We start from the raw sequence: 16,361 nt of genomic DNA on the forward strand, positions 1-16,361 counted from the left end.
TTGGCTGACTGGGGAGGCTGCTGTGTGTGGCAGCGTCCTCTGCTCCAGAGGTGTTCAAGCCTCGCTGGTGGCTTCTCAGAGCTCTGCTGAGCAACTCCAAGTAGAAATAATCTTGCTTTAGTGTCTTTCTTGGGAAGTGCTGCTGCAGGTCCTTGTCTGAGATAGGCTTTGGGATTTTGGATGGAACACTTTTACTCTGAGCAACCTGGTCCAGTGAAGATGTCCCTGCCCACAGCAGGGGCTGGGAATGGGGTGGTCCATAAGGTCCTTCAAACCCAAACCATTCTGGGATTCATGTCTGAATCCCTGAGCTCGGTGTTTCTGTAATAATCCATCTTGCTGATCATCTGCCTATTTTAATCAGAGACAAAATTATTAGTCCATGTGTGGCTGTGCTTGGGTCCAGAGGTGTGTCTTGTAGTGGTATCAGCAATAGCTGCTCTTTCTTGGGATTAAAGTACAAGTTTTACTCAGTTGAATAATCTATGCTGTTATCTACTTGAAAACTTACTACTTTTGTTCAGATTCAGGTATTTAAAGCTCTTTAAGGGGCAACTTCAAGGAGCAGGAAGGAATCTGTACTTTATTATTTTGAAGCCTAACAGTTCACGGGGAATTTGGTTTAGCTTTCCGTCATAGATTCTTGGAGGTAAATAATCCTTTAATACTTAAACTTGATACCCTGAAGAGAAACAGGAGTAGTTTAATGGAAATGAAGAGCCTGAACAGGTTTAACTTGGGTGTTTGCTCCCCTGCCCTTCCCGGGCTGTACGTGCGCAAACACTTCCACAGAGCCGCTTTATAAATCGTTAAACGACAATATTTCGAAACCTTCATCTGCCATAATCTTACATTCTAAGCACTTTAAGGAATTAACACAGACGGTGGGTGCTGAGTCTCCGATGGAGAAATCGCGCCGAGCCTGCGGGGAACACGGCACCGCCCTGAGGCCAGGGCAAGTCCCGGGAAGGGGCTCTGCGGCAGCTGATGGCGAAACTCGTTAACGCGGCGTACTGCAACCCCGTCCCGGTCCCTGTCCCGGACCCGACCCCGATCCCCGTCCCGGTCCCGGTTCCTTCGGGGGCTCCGCCCGCGGCCACCCCGGCTCCCCTCCCAGAGCCCGCGGATCACGTGACCCACAGCGCGGTCCGTACCACCCCGCGGGGGAGCGCGGCCCGCTCCCCGTGTGGCACATGCGGGTCGCTGGCTGTCGCTCGTCCCTTCTCGTGTCCCCCGTGATCGGAGACCTCTGCTCCGCTCTGCAATGTGACAGCTGGGCAGGTGTAGCGCGGGAGGGGAGGATGCGTCTTCCAGACCTCCTCACACCCCACCTCCTTTGAGGTAATGGCTCCGCCCGGCCCCTGTGGACAGGGCGGCCCTGGGCCGAGCCACTGCGGCAGCCGGGGGGTGGTGGCTCCCCGGGAGAGCGGCGGGACGGCCAGCTCAGTCCCGCGGTACGAACGGGTTTCTCATCTCTCTCTTTTTTACGTTATTATCCATCTTCTCGCTTCTCCGCAGCGGCGGCGGGCGCGCGGGCGGGGAGCTGTCTATGCCTGTCCCCCCCCAGCTGGCGGTGGGGGTGGTACGGCCTGTGGGTCAGTCGGTGTCAGGCGCCCGCGGACACGGGACGGGCCGGGGGAGCCGCGGTGAGCGGGGGCTCCGGGCACGGGAACCGGGGCCGGGCCGGGGGTGACGGGGCACGGGGAACCGGACACTGGACCCGGCGGGACAGGCCGGCCCGGGTACGGCACGGCCTGAGGCGTTCGGGTCCGTGGGCGCTCAGCAGGGCCGGCCCGTTCCGGCCTGAGACTCCGGGCACGGAGGGCTGCTCTGTGCGAGCTCAGCCTTGATCCAGAGGAGGCCACCAAGCTGATCAGGGGGGAAGAGAACCTGTCCTTTGAGGAAAGGCTGGAATAATTGGGATTGTTCATCTAGAAAGGAGAAGGCTTCGGGGTGACCTAATTGTGGCCTTCTAGTACTTAAACAGAACTTACAGGAAAGATGGGAAAGGATATTTACAGGGGTCTGGAGTGACAGGAGAGGGTGGAACAGCTTCAAATTGACAGCAGGGTTAGATAGGATGTTGGGAAGAAATTTGGCCTGTGAGGGTGGTGGGGCCCTAGCATAGGTTGTCCAGAGACGCTGTGGCTGCCCCTGGATGCCTGGAAGTGTCCAGCTCCAGGCTGGATGGGGCTTGAAGCAACCTGGTCTGGTGGAAGGTGTACCTGTCAGTGGCAGGGGGTTGTATTGGATGATTTTCAAGGTTGCTTCCAACCCAAACCATTCTGACATTCCCTGAACCTGTTCCTGTGATACTGGAGGTATCTGGGCATGAGGGATTGGTCCAGCCCCATTCCCCCCGTGGGGCCTGAGGTGTCCTGGATCAGTGTCCAGCATCTGGGCATGGCAGGCTGGGTTGTTCAAGGCCATCCCATCAGCAAACAGAAGGTTGGTCCTGGATCGGTGGAATTCCCAGGGAGGTGTTGCAGTCACCATCCCTGGAGGTGTTCAAGGAAAGACTGGACATGGAGTGCTCTGGTCTGGGTGACAGGGTGGGGATTGGTCACAGGTTGGACTCGATGGTCTCAGCCTCAGGCTGAGCTTAAGTCCAGCTGCTCGTGGTGTGATGCAGAGCAGCAGTGGCAGCAGTGAGATCCCGTGGTGTCCCTGTGCTGACCGTGTCTCTGTCCCTGCTGCAGGAGGCCTGGCGGCTGCGCTGAGCCCTCACTATGAACGCCATCGTGGCCCTGTGCCATTTCTGTGAGCTGCACGGCCCTCGCACCCTGTTCTGCACCGAGGTGCTGCACTCGCCGCTCCCGCAGGGCGCCGGCAGCGGGGACATCTCCGGGCAGAACGAGCAGGCCGAGGAGGAGGAAGGGGGGATTCAGATGAGCAGCAGGATCCGCTCGCACAGCCCGGCCGAAGGCGCCAGCGCCGACTCCAGCAGCCCAGGGCCAAAGAAATCTGACATGTGTGAGGCAAGTGGGGAAATCGGTGTCCTTGGCTTGGCTAAAGGGCTCTGGGATTCTCTGATGTAAATCAAGTTGTTTAGAGACAAATACAAATGTGAACAGCACTGGTTTTGTATGTGTCAGTGCCAGAAGGTCTCCAAGTCCTCATAAACTGCAAGCTAGCCCTAACTCTAATCCTAATGATCCATGAGAAGAGGATGAAGGAGGTGTTGAACACATACACCTTGACAGGACCTTGAGCTCTCTTTGAACTCTGTGATCTGTGATTTTCTTGTCTTTGAAATGCTTTCCTCATCCTTGAAGAGCGTTTGCTTTGTTAGATTACGTCAGATAGTTTATTAATAGTAATTTTAAGAGCAGTATTGGTTAGGAAGCAAAAAAAATGCAAACACAATTAAAACAATAGGAAAAATACATATTCTTAATCATTCAGGGCTGTTCAGCCTGGAGAAGAGAAGATTGTACAGCAACCTTCCAGTGTCTGAAGGGGCCTGCAGGGAATCCAGAGGGGGACTGTTCATTGGAACTGCAGTGATTGGACAAGGGGTAGTGTGTTGAAACTGAAAGAGAGGAAATTTAGGTTAGATATACTAAAGAAATTGTTCCCTGTCAGCGTGGTGAGGCCCTGGCGCAGAGAAGCTGTGGCTGCCCCATCCCTGGAAGTGTCCAAGGCCAGGTTGGATGGGGCTTGGAGCCACCTGGGGTAGTGGAAGTTGTCACTGCCCATGGCCAGCGGTGGAATGAGGTGATCTTTAAGGTCCCTTGCAACCCAAACCATTCCATGATTCTCATTCTTGTTTTCTATCAGTACTTCCTCTGATATATCTGTTATTTACTTTCCCTTCAGTTGTGGCCAGTTTTGCTTGGCCAGTTGGTTTCACAGCTGCTGTAACTGAACTTTACCAGCACCAAGTTCACAGTGGAATTAAATAGTGGAAAATGAGCATAAGATCAGAGAAAGTATATCAGAGTTTTGTGTGAGGAGCTGAGTTCAAATCCTGACCCTGACTCACCTTCCTTGTCTTCTGAGTCTTTGTGTTCCTGTCTGTGTGTGTAAATGACATTTTGCAGTGTTTTGGAGGGAACAGTCAGAGCTCTTTGGAAACCCGAGGTACCTGCACGCTCATTTATGGCCGGATTTGCTTTTCTGCCTTCAGGGCTGCCGCTCTCTTGCAGGAGGACACCCAGGGTATGTCAGCCACGACAAGGAGACCTCCATCAAGTACGTCAGCCACCAGCACCCCAACCACCCCCAGCTGTTCAGCATCGTGCGCCAGGCCTGCGTGCGCAGCCTCAGCTGTGAGGTACCTGCCTCGGGGCACAGGGAAATGCTTCAAACCCAAGATGTTCCATTGCTGCTCCTGCCTGCTCTGTGCAGACTGAAACATGGAGGGAGCCAGGGGGAAAGACACAGAAATCTGTTTATTGCAGGATTGGTGGTATTTTTTGGCTTGATCTTTGATGACCTCAAGAGTTCCTTCTTCTCACCTTGTGAGGCTAAAAATAGGCCCTCCTTGCTTTTTTCCTTGTGCTTATTATTTGTCATTGTAAGATAACTTGGTTTTTGTAAAGACCTCTGAATGTGGTGTTGAGTACCCATTATAGACCATTAATATTCATCCTCTAATAGACATGAAGGAAAAACTTCACAGATTAATGAACATTTGTGTGTCAGGATCAGCAAAAGTCCTTCTGGATACTCAGTATTGTAGTTGAATGAGGCTGAATTCTTAAAATACAGTTAAATTGAAGGATTTGGAGTGTTTGTAGAATATCTCTGGAAGGCTTTGACCACACTTTTGGGATAGTATTGTAAAAAGGCTTCATTTATTCACCAAGTGGGTGTCAAAGTGCAGGGAGCTGTTTAGTTGGTTACTCTGTGATGTGTTTAATAACTTCGGTGTGTGTTCCTTCCCTTCAGGTCTGCCCAGGACGTGAAGGCCCTATTTTTTTTGGAGATGAGCAGCATGGTTTTGTGTTCAGCCACACCTTCTTTATCAAAGACAGCCTGGCCCGAGGTTTCCAGCGCTGGTACAGCATCATCACCATCATGATGGACCGGATTTACCTCATCAACTCCTGGCCTTTCTTGCTGGGAAAAATCAGAGGCATCATTGATGAGCTCCAGGGCAAAGCACTGAAGGTGGGTCAGTCCCTGTGACTCAGTGTCAGTGCAGCATCATGATCCCTGATTGACAGCTGAATAAAAAAGCTGATCCAGCTCATGACAGAGTGGTCATGAAGATTGACACAAGGCTCAGGGTGGTCATGAAGATTGACACAAGGCTCCAGGGATGTTTATCCCCATCCCTGGAAGTGTTCATGGCCAGGTTGGACAGGGCTTGGAGCATCCTGATCTCATGGAACGTGGCAGGTGCCTGTGGCAGGGGGGTTGGAACAAGTTGATCTTCCCAACCCAAACCATTCCAGGATTCAGTGTCTGGGGATGTAGGAGAGAAGGAACAGGAATTTGAAACACTCAGTGCTTTTCACAGGCCTTGTAGACAGCAGCTTTGTTACAAATGTAATTAAGTAAATCTGGGAAGGACAATGATTTTGGAGCACAAGTGTCACTTAATGATAGTTTCAGTCCATCTAAGAATAAGGTGTCCCTTCTTTCTCTCTGTTTGCCCATGACTGGACGAGCGTGTGTGACACACCCTTTTCACTTGCTATTTTTGGGGTTTTTTTTTGCCTGAGTTTTGCAAACACTGAACCTCTTTGAGTGTGTGAGCTGTTCCTGCTGTGTGTGCAGGTGTTTGAAGCAGAGCAGTTTGGGTGCCCCCAGCGTGCCCAGCGCATGAACACGGCCTTCACCCCCTTCCTGCACCAGCGCAACGGCAACGCCGCGCGCTCCCTGACCTCGCTGACCAACGACGAGAACCTCTGGGCCTGCCTGCACACCTCCTTCGCTTGGTAATGCACTGCTGGGCTCAGCCTGGGCAGCTCCCTCCTCAGGAGGATACTGCCTGAAACAGTGGGAATGGGATTTGAGTGTTTGGGTGGGTTTTTTTTTTTTTGAGGTAATACCCAGACTTTGCTAAGTAGCATCTGAATTGGAAGGAGCCAACACTGATGTCTTTAGGACAAAAAAATGTCTTTTTGCTGTGAGGTAATACTAATGGAAGCCATGGCTATGCAGATGGAAAGGTTTTGCAGTGTGGAAGAAAGGAATAAAAGATGCTCCTGCCCCCAGTGTGTTGCAGCTGGAATTCACAGGTGACAGACCATGGAGGTTCACCTGGCAGTGCCCCTGTGCTGGATCAGCAGTGTGGGAGATGCAGCCATGGGGCTCTGAGAGAGTCCAGTTGCTCCAGTGCCTGACTGGCTCAATAAACTTCCCTGGAAAGATGCCACAGGGAGGGTTGCAACACTGGCATGTGATTTGGGTGGGAGATAAGCATGCTGCACAAAGAAATTCAGAATGCTGGGGTCTGGGTGACTTTGTGTGGCAGGGATTGTAAGATGAGCCGATAGTCCCACACTGAGGAAAGCACAGGGATGAGCTGGAAGGTAGCACAAAGTGGTCAGTGCTTGGATGTTTTGTTTGACATCATGACATCAAATTTCTTACTGGATTGTTGCACCTGGCAAGCTGCATGACTCTGCTTCTCTTCCTTTCAATGTCTCCAGGCTGCTGAAGGCTTGTGGTAGCCGGCTTACCGAGAAGCTTCTGGAGGGAGCACCCACAGAAGACACCCTCGTTCAGATGGAAAAACTTGCAGGTGAGACAGAGGTTTCCAGAGCTGCAAAAACCTTCTGAGAATGCTTTGAATGATGAAACACTGAGTCCTTTGATCAGCATCTTAAGCACAGCCATTGCTCATCAGCTTCACCTTCCTGGTAGTCTCTCCCATCTGGAGATGGCTCTGACAGGAATATGAAATCCAGGCACCTCAAAGGCTCTCTGCATGTGGTGTTTGTCACTTGAGCAGCAGAGTTGCATCATCAAGATTATTGTTCTCTGTGGCTGGGCTGGCCCTCCCAGTGAATCTTCAGCTAGAAGGATGTGCAGTCACAACATATAGATTTCTTGCTTCTTTTTCTACAAACTTTCTAAAAGTAAAGGATCATAGTTTATTTGGGTTTTTTTCCCTGTGTTGAACTATTTTATTAACCATGTAGACTAGAATCTAGAAAAGCTTTGTCCATAACCTTTAAAACAAGAATAGAGAACATAGCTGATCAAAAAATGTGACTTTCAGTTCTGTAGAGAATGAAAATTCCTTCTTGACCCTTGAGTAGTTATTTTTTATCTGAATTAACACTTAAGTGTGTCTGTGCTGCTGCCAGTACTTTCAGTTACTGTGTTCTGAGCTCTCTCTTCCCACATACACCCAAAATCACATGGCTGCAGCATGTGAGCACTTTCCACTTTCCATTCCTAGAGAGCAGCAATTTTTATGACCAATCTCCCCCTCTGGTTTGTTTTTTTTTTTAGATCTGAAAGAAGAGTCAGAAGGCTGGGACGGTTCTGAGGAAGAAGAGAAGCCTTCTTCCCAGCCAGATGTTGTGGAAGGGCAGGAGCTGTCCAAAAGCTCCCCTGAAACCTCTCTGGTGCCAGATTGCAACAGCTGGAACGTGGCTCACAGAAGGTTGTCTGTGTTCCGCTCTCTCAGGCACATGAGACAGGTAACAAAGGCTGCAGAGTTCACAAGCTCTTTTCTCCTGATAACGTTTATTTTTTTAAAAGATACGTTTATTTCCTGCAATCTGCACATTCCCTGGTGCTGTGGTTCAGCACAGTGCCTGCCCAGCCAGGAACATGATGTGAATTGCATCTCTGGGCACGCTCCCTTCCTCACGTGGGCCTCTGCTGATCATCAGTCATGTGGGGTGGGGTCAGATGATTTCTCTCAAACTCTGCACTTTTCTTCTTCCCAAGGGCGGTGACAGTAATTTAATACAGAGGTTCTGCAGCTCCTGCAAAGCCAAGTAATATTTGCTTTTTAAAAAAGTGTTTCAGAGGGAAAAATAATTTACAAATAGAAAAAATTACTCTGTATGGTTCTTGCTTTTCTCCTGTGCTTCCTGTGACCTGGCTGAGGGGGAAGGTTCATGTGTCCAAGGTTCCTGTGCTAAATTTCCATGTCCATTCCTGCTGTTCAGGTCTAGCCATTTTCCTACCTGTCACTCATGTTTTTAACAGGGCAAACTTGACATTTCACTCATGTTTATAACCAGTGCAGAATGGTTTGGGTTTTTTTTTTCCCCAGGTTCTTGGGGCATCAGCATTCCGAATGCTGGCTTGGCATGTTCTGATGGGGAACCAGGTCATCTGGAAAGCTCAGGATATGGATCTTGTCCAGTCTGCCTTTGATGTCCTACGGGTAGAAACCTTTTCCTTTATTTCTTGGCTGCATATTTTAAATGTATTTCTTTAGCACTCCAGCCTTTATAATGATCTGCCCCAACATGTGATCTTGTGTAGAGTGTGTTCTAAATTATGTGGTTTTGAAAAAACAGCAACCAAAAAAAAACCCAAAAAACATGCACAAAACAGAATCCCCTCAACCTCTGGATATCTTGCTTGTCCTCAGCAACTGCAGGGGCTCTCAAGCTGAATGGTTTGCTTTGATTGCCCAGATGAGGAGCATCTGCCTAAGCAGTGCTCCATGTCTTAGCCTGGAAGCTGATCTCCAGGTTTAGCCCTGGGGGTCAGGGAGGGAATTGTAGTTGGTTGTTGAATTCCAGAGTTTCTCTTGGCTGGTTCCCCCTGCAGACGATGCTGCCCATCGGGTGTGTGCGCATCATCCCCTACAGCGAGCAGTACGAGGAGGCCTATCGCTGCAACTTCCTGGGCCTGAGCCCACACGTCCACATCCCTCCCCACATCCTGGCATCTGGTAAGAACCTCTTGCAGAACCCTCTCCTCTCCCTAGTCATGTTAAAGAACACTACTTTTTTTTTTTTTTAATAAGTATTGGCTGCATGAAATAAAGCCTGAACCACTTCGTTTTGGTTTCCCCATGTCTTTGCCTGCTCAGTGACTGAAAGATGTGACACCTTCTCTAGGCCAAGCAGGGTCTGTAGCTGTGTTTTAGAATCTGGGCTAGCACAGCTCATGCTCTTTTGGGCTCTTGTTGCTGCAGAGTTTGCAGTCCTTGTGGAAGTCCGTGCTGCCACCCGCTCCAGCCTCTACCCAACCCTGTTTGATGATGAGCAGTCCCTCAACAAGTACGAGTTCCTTGTCACCAGTGGGAGCCCCGTGGCAGCAGATCGAGGTGGGTGATGGAAGCAGAAAGAGCCTCTGTCACTGAGATTAAAAGAGCATCTTGATCTTTAACTGGCCCTGAAGGAGGTTTGGGTAGAAGCCAGGTCAGTATTCAGCTGGGGTTCAGCTGCTTGAGGTGAGGTTCACCACAGATTGTTCAGTTATAAAAGATTTGCTCTACCAGATCAGCATTTTGCCTGTTAATTTTCATAAATGAGAAATGGATTCTGTAACATAGGTATAAGAAAAATTGTAGGGACATTCTGTAACCCACAGTGAACACTTTCAATCCTGAAATACTTGTGTGTTTATTTTGAGTAAGACTAACTTGTAAGGACCATGACATCACTGATTTTCCATGTTCCACTTGGTAGTCAAATATCACTGATAGAGAAATACCCAGACTTTTCTATTTAATTTTACCTACTTCCTTCCAGCAGTGGAACACTTGCACCTAGAGGTGATTTGAGTCAGGTCCATCAGTCTTGTCTTTTCTGGGAAGTCTTAATTTAGATGAATTTGCCTCACTGAGTGTCTCAAAAGACACAGCACATGGCTCATCCTTCCTCTTGGTCCCTGAAGACAGAGATGCAAAGCAGAGACTTGCTGCTCTCTGCACAGTGCTCTTCCTGTTGTTGATCCCACATGTATAAATACACCAGTTTATTTTCCATCCAGGCAGTGGCATGTCCAGAAACTTCTGCACAAAAATAGTCACTGCAAGGTCTTTTCTCCACCACAGCATCAAACTTGCTAGGCCATGGACTGCTGGGAAAAAAGTCTCCTAGGGACTTCCAAAAAGTGGTCCAGGAATGTCTTGGGTTAGTTGCTGGTTTATTTTTTCACTGGGCATCCTGGAACTGCCCTTAACAAGAACATTGAATCAAGTATAAGTTGAGGGTTTATATTTTTATATGTATGTTTGTATATTGTACAAAGGAGCATGAAGGTCTTTTCATAACCTTGTGTTTTTAATGATCTTTTGATAAAGGCACAACCAAAGCTAAGCAGGAGTTTAAAAGTGGGTCTGAAGAAAAAACAAAGGCCCCTGAACCTGTTTGGATGTCCCAGGGTCCTTCACTAAACTCCATGTTGCTTCTTAGCTCAGATGTTTTTCTAATAAGATGACCTTTAGCTGCTCTTCCATGGAAATGAAATCCCAGCAGGCCACTGGGGGATGTAGTTAACAATTATTAGTCATAAAGGCGTAAGCAGTAACCTTTAGCTTGTGTGTCCTCTTTCTCACCCTTCCCCCTTTTTCTGATCCTGCAGTTGGCCCAACAATCTTGAACAAGATTGAAGCTGCCCTGACCAACCAGAACCTCTCTGTGGATGTTGTGGATCAGTGCCTTGTTTGCCTGAAGGAGGAGTGGATGAAGTAAGTACAGCTCCCTTGCTTTCAGAGGAGCAGCTTTGGCACTGCTCCTGGAGCAGCAACAGTAGAGTGCAGGACACACTTCAGTCAGGTGAATTCTGCTGCAGTTCAGTTGGATTTACAGGAACAAATTAAGTCAGGAGTTAAGAATTTCCTACTCTAGTCCTCACTCTCTTTTTGGCTTTCAGCAGTTCTTAACCTTTATGCTTCAGTTCACACATCTGTAGGTTACCTGCATGACAACACCTGCCTGCCTCACCCAGGTTAGGAGGATTAAACCTGCAGATCCCTCTGTGCCTGTCAGTGTGGCCATGGCCCAGCACAGCTGACACCCAAACACATGCCCAGGTTCTGCCTTCAGGCTCTGCATTTCAGAGGTGCAGGTAGCTGTAAAGGAAGACCAGTCAGTCATGTGAATAATTCATGGAACATCATGACTTTGTGAATTTACCTGAAGGCAGAAGGGCACTGGATGTGTCTCCCAGTTGTCACAATTAATTGTTCTGCTTTCTGCTAGAATGAAAAAACCAAACTAGAAATATGCCCGTTATTACTGAAAATGAGTCATCTCCTTAAATAATCACCCTTCTCTATCAAAGCATGAGAATAGTTTCAATGAAACACTGGTTTGAAGCTTTTATTAACATTTAGTTGCAGTAGGTGCCAGGAGAAGCTCCAGCTCCTCTTTGTTCCCTGTTTGATGGCGTGTGAGTCCATTTGATAATGACAGGAATCTCTTGTTCCTGCAGTAAAGTGAAAGTCCTCTTTAAGTTCACTAAAGTGGACAGCAGACCCAAGGAGGATACCCAAAAACTGCTGAGCATTCTGGGAGCTGCAGAGGAGGACAATGTCAAACTTCTCAAGTTCTGGATGACCGGCCTGAGCAAGACCTACAAGTCCCACCTGATGTCAACAGTTCGCAGCCCAACGTCCTCAGAGTGCCGGAATTAAAGGTGCCCAACTCCCCTGCTGCCTTCAGAGAAGGGCAGGGACCCCTGGTTACCTCTGCTGAGCCTGCAGCTTGTGCTTTAGGTGGATAGTGAGGCTTCATCACTATTCTCCTGGTCCTCAAACCAACTTGAAGAGTGACTTGAGTCTTTTCTACTTGCTGTGAGACTGGACTAATAAGTGCTAATCCACAGTGCTGCTGTCTCCCCAGGAACTCAGCTCTCAATCTAGACGTGCACACTCAAGACTAAAACACAGCAACGCTCAAAGAATCAGCTCAATTAATTAAAATCTCATCCTCATTAAGCATCATGGTGTGGCAGCAGGCCTCACCTTTAGGTTGCTTGGCAGGCCTGTGACAACATCCAGAACTCCTGGGAGTGCATATGGTTAATCTCACTGAAATCCCACATAAATCTCCTCAATGCCTGAGAGAACAAGAACCAAAAATAAGAGGCACGTCACAGGGTATGGATCACATGTAAATTATTTCAAACCACTTTGTGCTCAGATTTAAGAGACTATTTTCTGCTGTAGCATAAGTCAGGATATCCCATGGGAGTCCTGTCACTCCTCTTTATTTATTTATAATCTTAACTTGAGACGGTTTTAGCATTTGCTTTGGAAATCTTGTCTGGGAGGGCGAATTGTAAAATAAGAAGTCTCAAAATGCAGCCTGCTTGCCTCTCAGAGGGGAAAACACTTGCCTTGTTTTGCCTGTGGTTGCAGAACTTCCAGGTAATGAAGATAACCTTGCCAGGATAAGGTTCTCTTCTGTCTTTTTTAGCTTCCTAATAAAGCAGAAGAGATTCAACCTGTAGGTGCTCCCTTATATAACTCTATAGTAGCCATTTTTGCTTAATAGTTCCTGAAAACATTGGTGCATTTTTTAATTACCTAACCAGATATTCCTTAGCTGTTCTGTAAGGAATCTCTGTTTCTGTTGTGAAGTCTGGGGTTTATGTCTTTTCTTTTTGTTTTTCTGGATCATTATTGGGAACACTTGACATTACCACAGATGTTTTGAACAAGCTAAAGGCAGGTTTTATCCAGGTGACCTTCTACACTCATTCAAGCTCAGAGAGGATGTTCCAGCTTGTCACAAGTTCTGTTCTTATATATAAAATATGGAGGTTGATTTTTGTCTGGAACATCTGTAAAATGGAGACAGGCATTAAATCTCATAAGAGCTATTTTTGTAAAATGAACAAAGCCTGGTTTTGTGTTTATTTTCAGTGTGTGTTTGTATTGTGGTGGGGGAAAGCAGCAGCTGATCCACAAAATTCCTACATCCTTAGCCTAGATCTAATGTAGAGAATTTAATACTGATCTTTTCCTCTTATTTTTGTATTAGTTTCTTGTAGACTGACCTAGTAATCTTTATTTTTAAATTATTCTGGTCCAGTCCAGAGCTGTGTAACAGAGCAGGTGAGACATCATTTGACACTGAGACCTTGTTGATTGCTGAACTGAATTTGTCTTTTAAAAAACCAGCTCTCCCAAGAAACCCAGCATCAAAACCTAACCTAGTGCTTCCTTCCAGAACAGCAAAAGGGTTGGTCACAAGGTCGAGCCCGAGGCTGCTGCTTCTCCCTTGCTCCTGGTGAGTTGTGCAGGACGTTGATCCCTTTCCATCCTGACCTGATGGGCTGTCATGGACAAGCAGACTCGGTTTTGAGCCAGGGCAAGGAAACCACTAAAACTTATAAAAATGCCCACAGGAAAGAAGGGGGAAGAGCTGCCAAGTCAGTGAAGCTACACCCAGCTGTGCTTGCCTGCCAGAACACATCTGTACGTGGGATTACCAAACGATTGCCTGGGCAGGTTCCTGCAGCTCGCAGGTGAGGCCGCGGGTGCTCCCTTTGCCGTCAGTGAGAGCTGGAATGTGCACAACTTAATTAACAAAAAAATCATGTCTGCAGACATCTTTCAGCACCCTCCTTCCCTCCAAACGATACGCCTCGGAGACAAACTGATCGAGGCAGGATAATTCTTTATTCCACTGTGATTTCTGCCTGGCTGAACCGCATGTAGCTGGGAGCGAGGTGGGAGCGGTGAGCGCTGCAGCTGCCGTGTGATGGAGCCAGTGCTGGGTCACTGCTGCCTGCAGTTACAGACAAACCCTTCTGGTACCAGTTCTGCCACCCCTGTCCCCTCTGCCAGGCAGGCTCCAGCAGCTGATGGTCCCCCTCTATTCCACCCTCGTGAGACTCCACCTGCAGAGCTGCCTCCAGCTCTGGGCTTCACAACATCACAAGGGCGTGGAGCTACTGGAGCGAGTCCAGAGGAGGCCACAAAGATGCTCCAAAGGTTAAAGTGCCTCTGCTCTGGGACAGGCTGGGACAGCTGGGGGTGTTCACCTGGAAAAGACCCAGGAAGGCCTCAGAGTCCCTTCCAGAGCCTAAAGGGGCTCCAGGAGAGCTGGAGAGGGACTTTGGATGGGGGCCTGGAGGGACAGGACACAGGGAATGGCTTCCCACTGCCAGAGGGCGGGGTTGGACGGGATATTGGGAAGGAATAGCAGAAGGTGTCGCTGCCCATGGCACGGGCTTGGAACTGGATGATCTCTGAGATCCCTTTCCACCCGAACCATTCTGTGGTTAAAGGATGTGCTGCGTGTTGGCAGCATCCGCTGCACGGGCTCGGTGTGCGGTGACGGGTTCGCTGTCAGGGTTTCGGTACCTGGGGAGGGGTCGGTGTTCGGGGAAGGGTCCGGGGCCCGGGGCAGGGTCGCTGCTGCCGGGATTTGGGAGCCCGGCCCAGCCCCGTGTGGCGGCCGCTCCTCCCCGCGGGCCGCTCCCGCCTCCGCCGCGGCTGCGCGGGCCGGGCCGGGCCGGGCCGGGCCATGAGGGCGGCGGGGGCGCTGGCGGCGGCGGCGGTGACCGCGGTGGCGCTGGCGGTGGCGGCCTGGCGGCGGGCCCGGCCCGTGCGGGAGGTGCTGTTCTTCCCCTCGCGGCCCTGCTGCATCGAGGCGCTGCTGGCCGAGGCGGCCGAGCCCGGGGCGCCCGCCCGGCCCTGCCCGTGCCCGCTGCCCAGCGGCGACACCGCCCTGAGCCGCTTGGTGCGCCGCCTCCTCTCCGCCCGCCGCTCGCTCGACCTCTGCCTCTTCTCCTTCTCCTGCCCGCAGCTCGCCCGAGCCGTGCATCTCCTGCACCGCCGCGGCGTCCGCGTCCGCCTGGTGACGGACGCGCAGTACATGGGGCTGCACGGCTCCCAGATCGGCCGCCTGCGCCACGCGGGTGAGCGCGGCGGGACCGGGGCGAGCCCCGCGCCGGGACCGGCCCTGCCCCACTGCGGGCCCGGGGAGCCCCGCGCTGTGTCTGACAGGCCCTGTGTGTGTCTGTGTGTCTGTCTGTGTCTGTGTCTGTGTGTCTGCAGGGATCCAGGTGCGCCACGACCAGCACAGCGGCTACATGCACCACAAGTTCGCCATCGTGGACCGCAGGATGCTCATCACAGGCTCCCTCAACTGGACCACCCAGGCCATCCAGAGCAACCGCGAGAATGTGCTGGTGGTGGAGGACGCCGAGTATGTGAAGGCTTTCCAGGAGGAGTTTGAAAGGATTTGGGAAGAGTACAATCCTGCCAATTACAGGTTTTTTTCTGAAAGGCAGTAAATGGTAGAGCTGCCTCACAGGGCTAGTGGAGCATGGTAACACCCACAGAGTTTATTATTATTATGTATAGACATCATTGTTTTGTCCATCTGGGTGTAACTTTGGTAAATATCTCCAGAGAAGTGTTCTCTGCCCTAAAATGCCACAGATCCCTTGCTGTGGGTCATTCCCGTGCTAGAGGGATTGACACAGCTGTTTGGTTGTGAGGGTGACAGTGACAGAGCTGCATCCGTAGGCATTAAAACTTTGGGCAGTCTTGTTCCTGTGCCCTGGTGCAGAGCAGGTGTGTTCCTACAGTGCTGAGCTTGTGTTTCAGCGGTAAAGGGAACATTTTTCAACTTGGGATATGGAATGGAATTGTAGCCAATTCCAAATGGAATTGTAGCCCAAGGGCTCCTCTACAGTGAAAAGGAAGGAAGAGATAAGAGGGCTACAGCGGAGTTAAGAGTTTCTATAGATTAAGTGCCTCGGTTACATTTCTTGTTGGCATTAATTGTTGAAAGTTGGTAAAAGGAAATTCGTGGGAAATAGCAACAATTTTTAAGTTTTGATTGTGTACATGTTTCTTTTGGTTAAAGGCTGGCAGAGCTCTGGTGTAAAAGATGAGCACAGCAAGGAAGCATAGGGAGCTCTGGAAGGAAATGACAGAAATGGTTCTTTGGGATCAGGGTTTACCTGGAGAGCAGACACGGCTGGAGTGGGGTCAGCACTTCAGGTGGGCTCTGGAAAGCCCCCATGGTTCTTTCAGGTGTTGGGACACCTGTCATGGTCTGTGCCCTCGGCTGGCAGCACCAGCCTGGGGACAGCAAGGGGAGGGAGGTGACATCTCTGTCCCCACAGCTCAGTGTGGAACAAAGATGATGTAAAAACCTAAGAATTTAAAACTTAAAATAGTGTCTATGTAAGAATTGTTTTATACTGAATACAAAGTGCCTTAATATCTCTCAAAATGAAAAGAGGTTTTTATATTCTGTTGCCATTTTTGTTACCAGTAGTGCTGTGATTGGCACTGTTAAATAAACCATTTTCACTGAAAACATCAACAGCCTCATCTGACTTTTTCATTCCAATTCCTGTAGATCCTTATTAAGATATTTATGATCCATGGACATCCCCAGATTTTAGATCTGTTCTGAGAAAGCTCTCATGGGGGAAAGAAAATGATGTTACCTGTATGGAAGCACCTAGGGAAGGTCATTCTCCAATAAATCCCGTTCAGCAGCACTAGATTTAAA

At 49.6% G+C, this 16,361-nt stretch overlaps 2 protein-coding genes across 4 annotated transcripts; both read left to right on the plus strand.

The window, feature by feature from the left end:
* Positions 1 to 1,165: 1,165 nt before the first annotated feature.
* On the plus strand, positions 1,166 to 12,721 carry FLCN (folliculin). 3 transcript variants are annotated; one of them, XM_054643778.2, is made up of 12 exons: positions 1,166 to 1,454; positions 2,700 to 2,978; positions 4,130 to 4,276; positions 4,894 to 5,115; positions 5,728 to 5,888; positions 6,606 to 6,697; positions 7,414 to 7,604; positions 8,189 to 8,302; positions 8,695 to 8,818; positions 9,065 to 9,196; positions 10,459 to 10,564; positions 11,311 to 12,721. In XM_054643778.2, the coding sequence occupies exons 2-12, from the start codon at positions 2,730 to 2,732 to the stop codon at positions 11,510 to 11,512; spliced, it is 1,740 nt and encodes a 579-aa protein (XP_054499753.1). In that variant the 5' UTR covers positions 1,166 to 1,454; positions 2,700 to 2,729; the 3' UTR covers positions 11,513 to 12,721. The 3 variants fall into 3 exon arrangements, with proteins under 3 accessions (XP_054499753.1, XP_054499754.1, XP_077043151.1); XM_054643779.2 differs by having other exon boundaries at positions 1,166 to 1,341; XM_077187036.1 differs by lacking the exon at positions 1,166 to 1,454 and adding an exon at positions 1,509 to 1,646.
* Positions 12,722 to 14,353: 1,632 nt separating this feature from the next.
* PLD6 (phospholipase D family member 6) lies at positions 14,354 to 16,169 on the plus strand. The gene is made up of 2 exons (XM_054643785.2): positions 14,354 to 14,748; positions 14,888 to 16,169. The coding sequence occupies exons 1-2, from the start codon at positions 14,355 to 14,357 to the stop codon at positions 15,124 to 15,126; spliced, it is 633 nt and encodes a 210-aa protein (XP_054499760.1). The 5' UTR covers position 14,354; the 3' UTR covers positions 15,127 to 16,169.
* The last annotated feature ends 192 nt before the right edge of the window (positions 16,170 to 16,361 follow it).

Source organism: Agelaius phoeniceus, chromosome 16 (genome assembly GCF_051311805.1).
Source record: "Agelaius phoeniceus isolate bAgePho1 chromosome 16, bAgePho1.hap1, whole genome shotgun sequence".
In the NCBI taxonomy this organism is placed as follows: Eukaryota; Metazoa; Chordata; class Aves; order Passeriformes; family Icteridae; genus Agelaius; species Agelaius phoeniceus.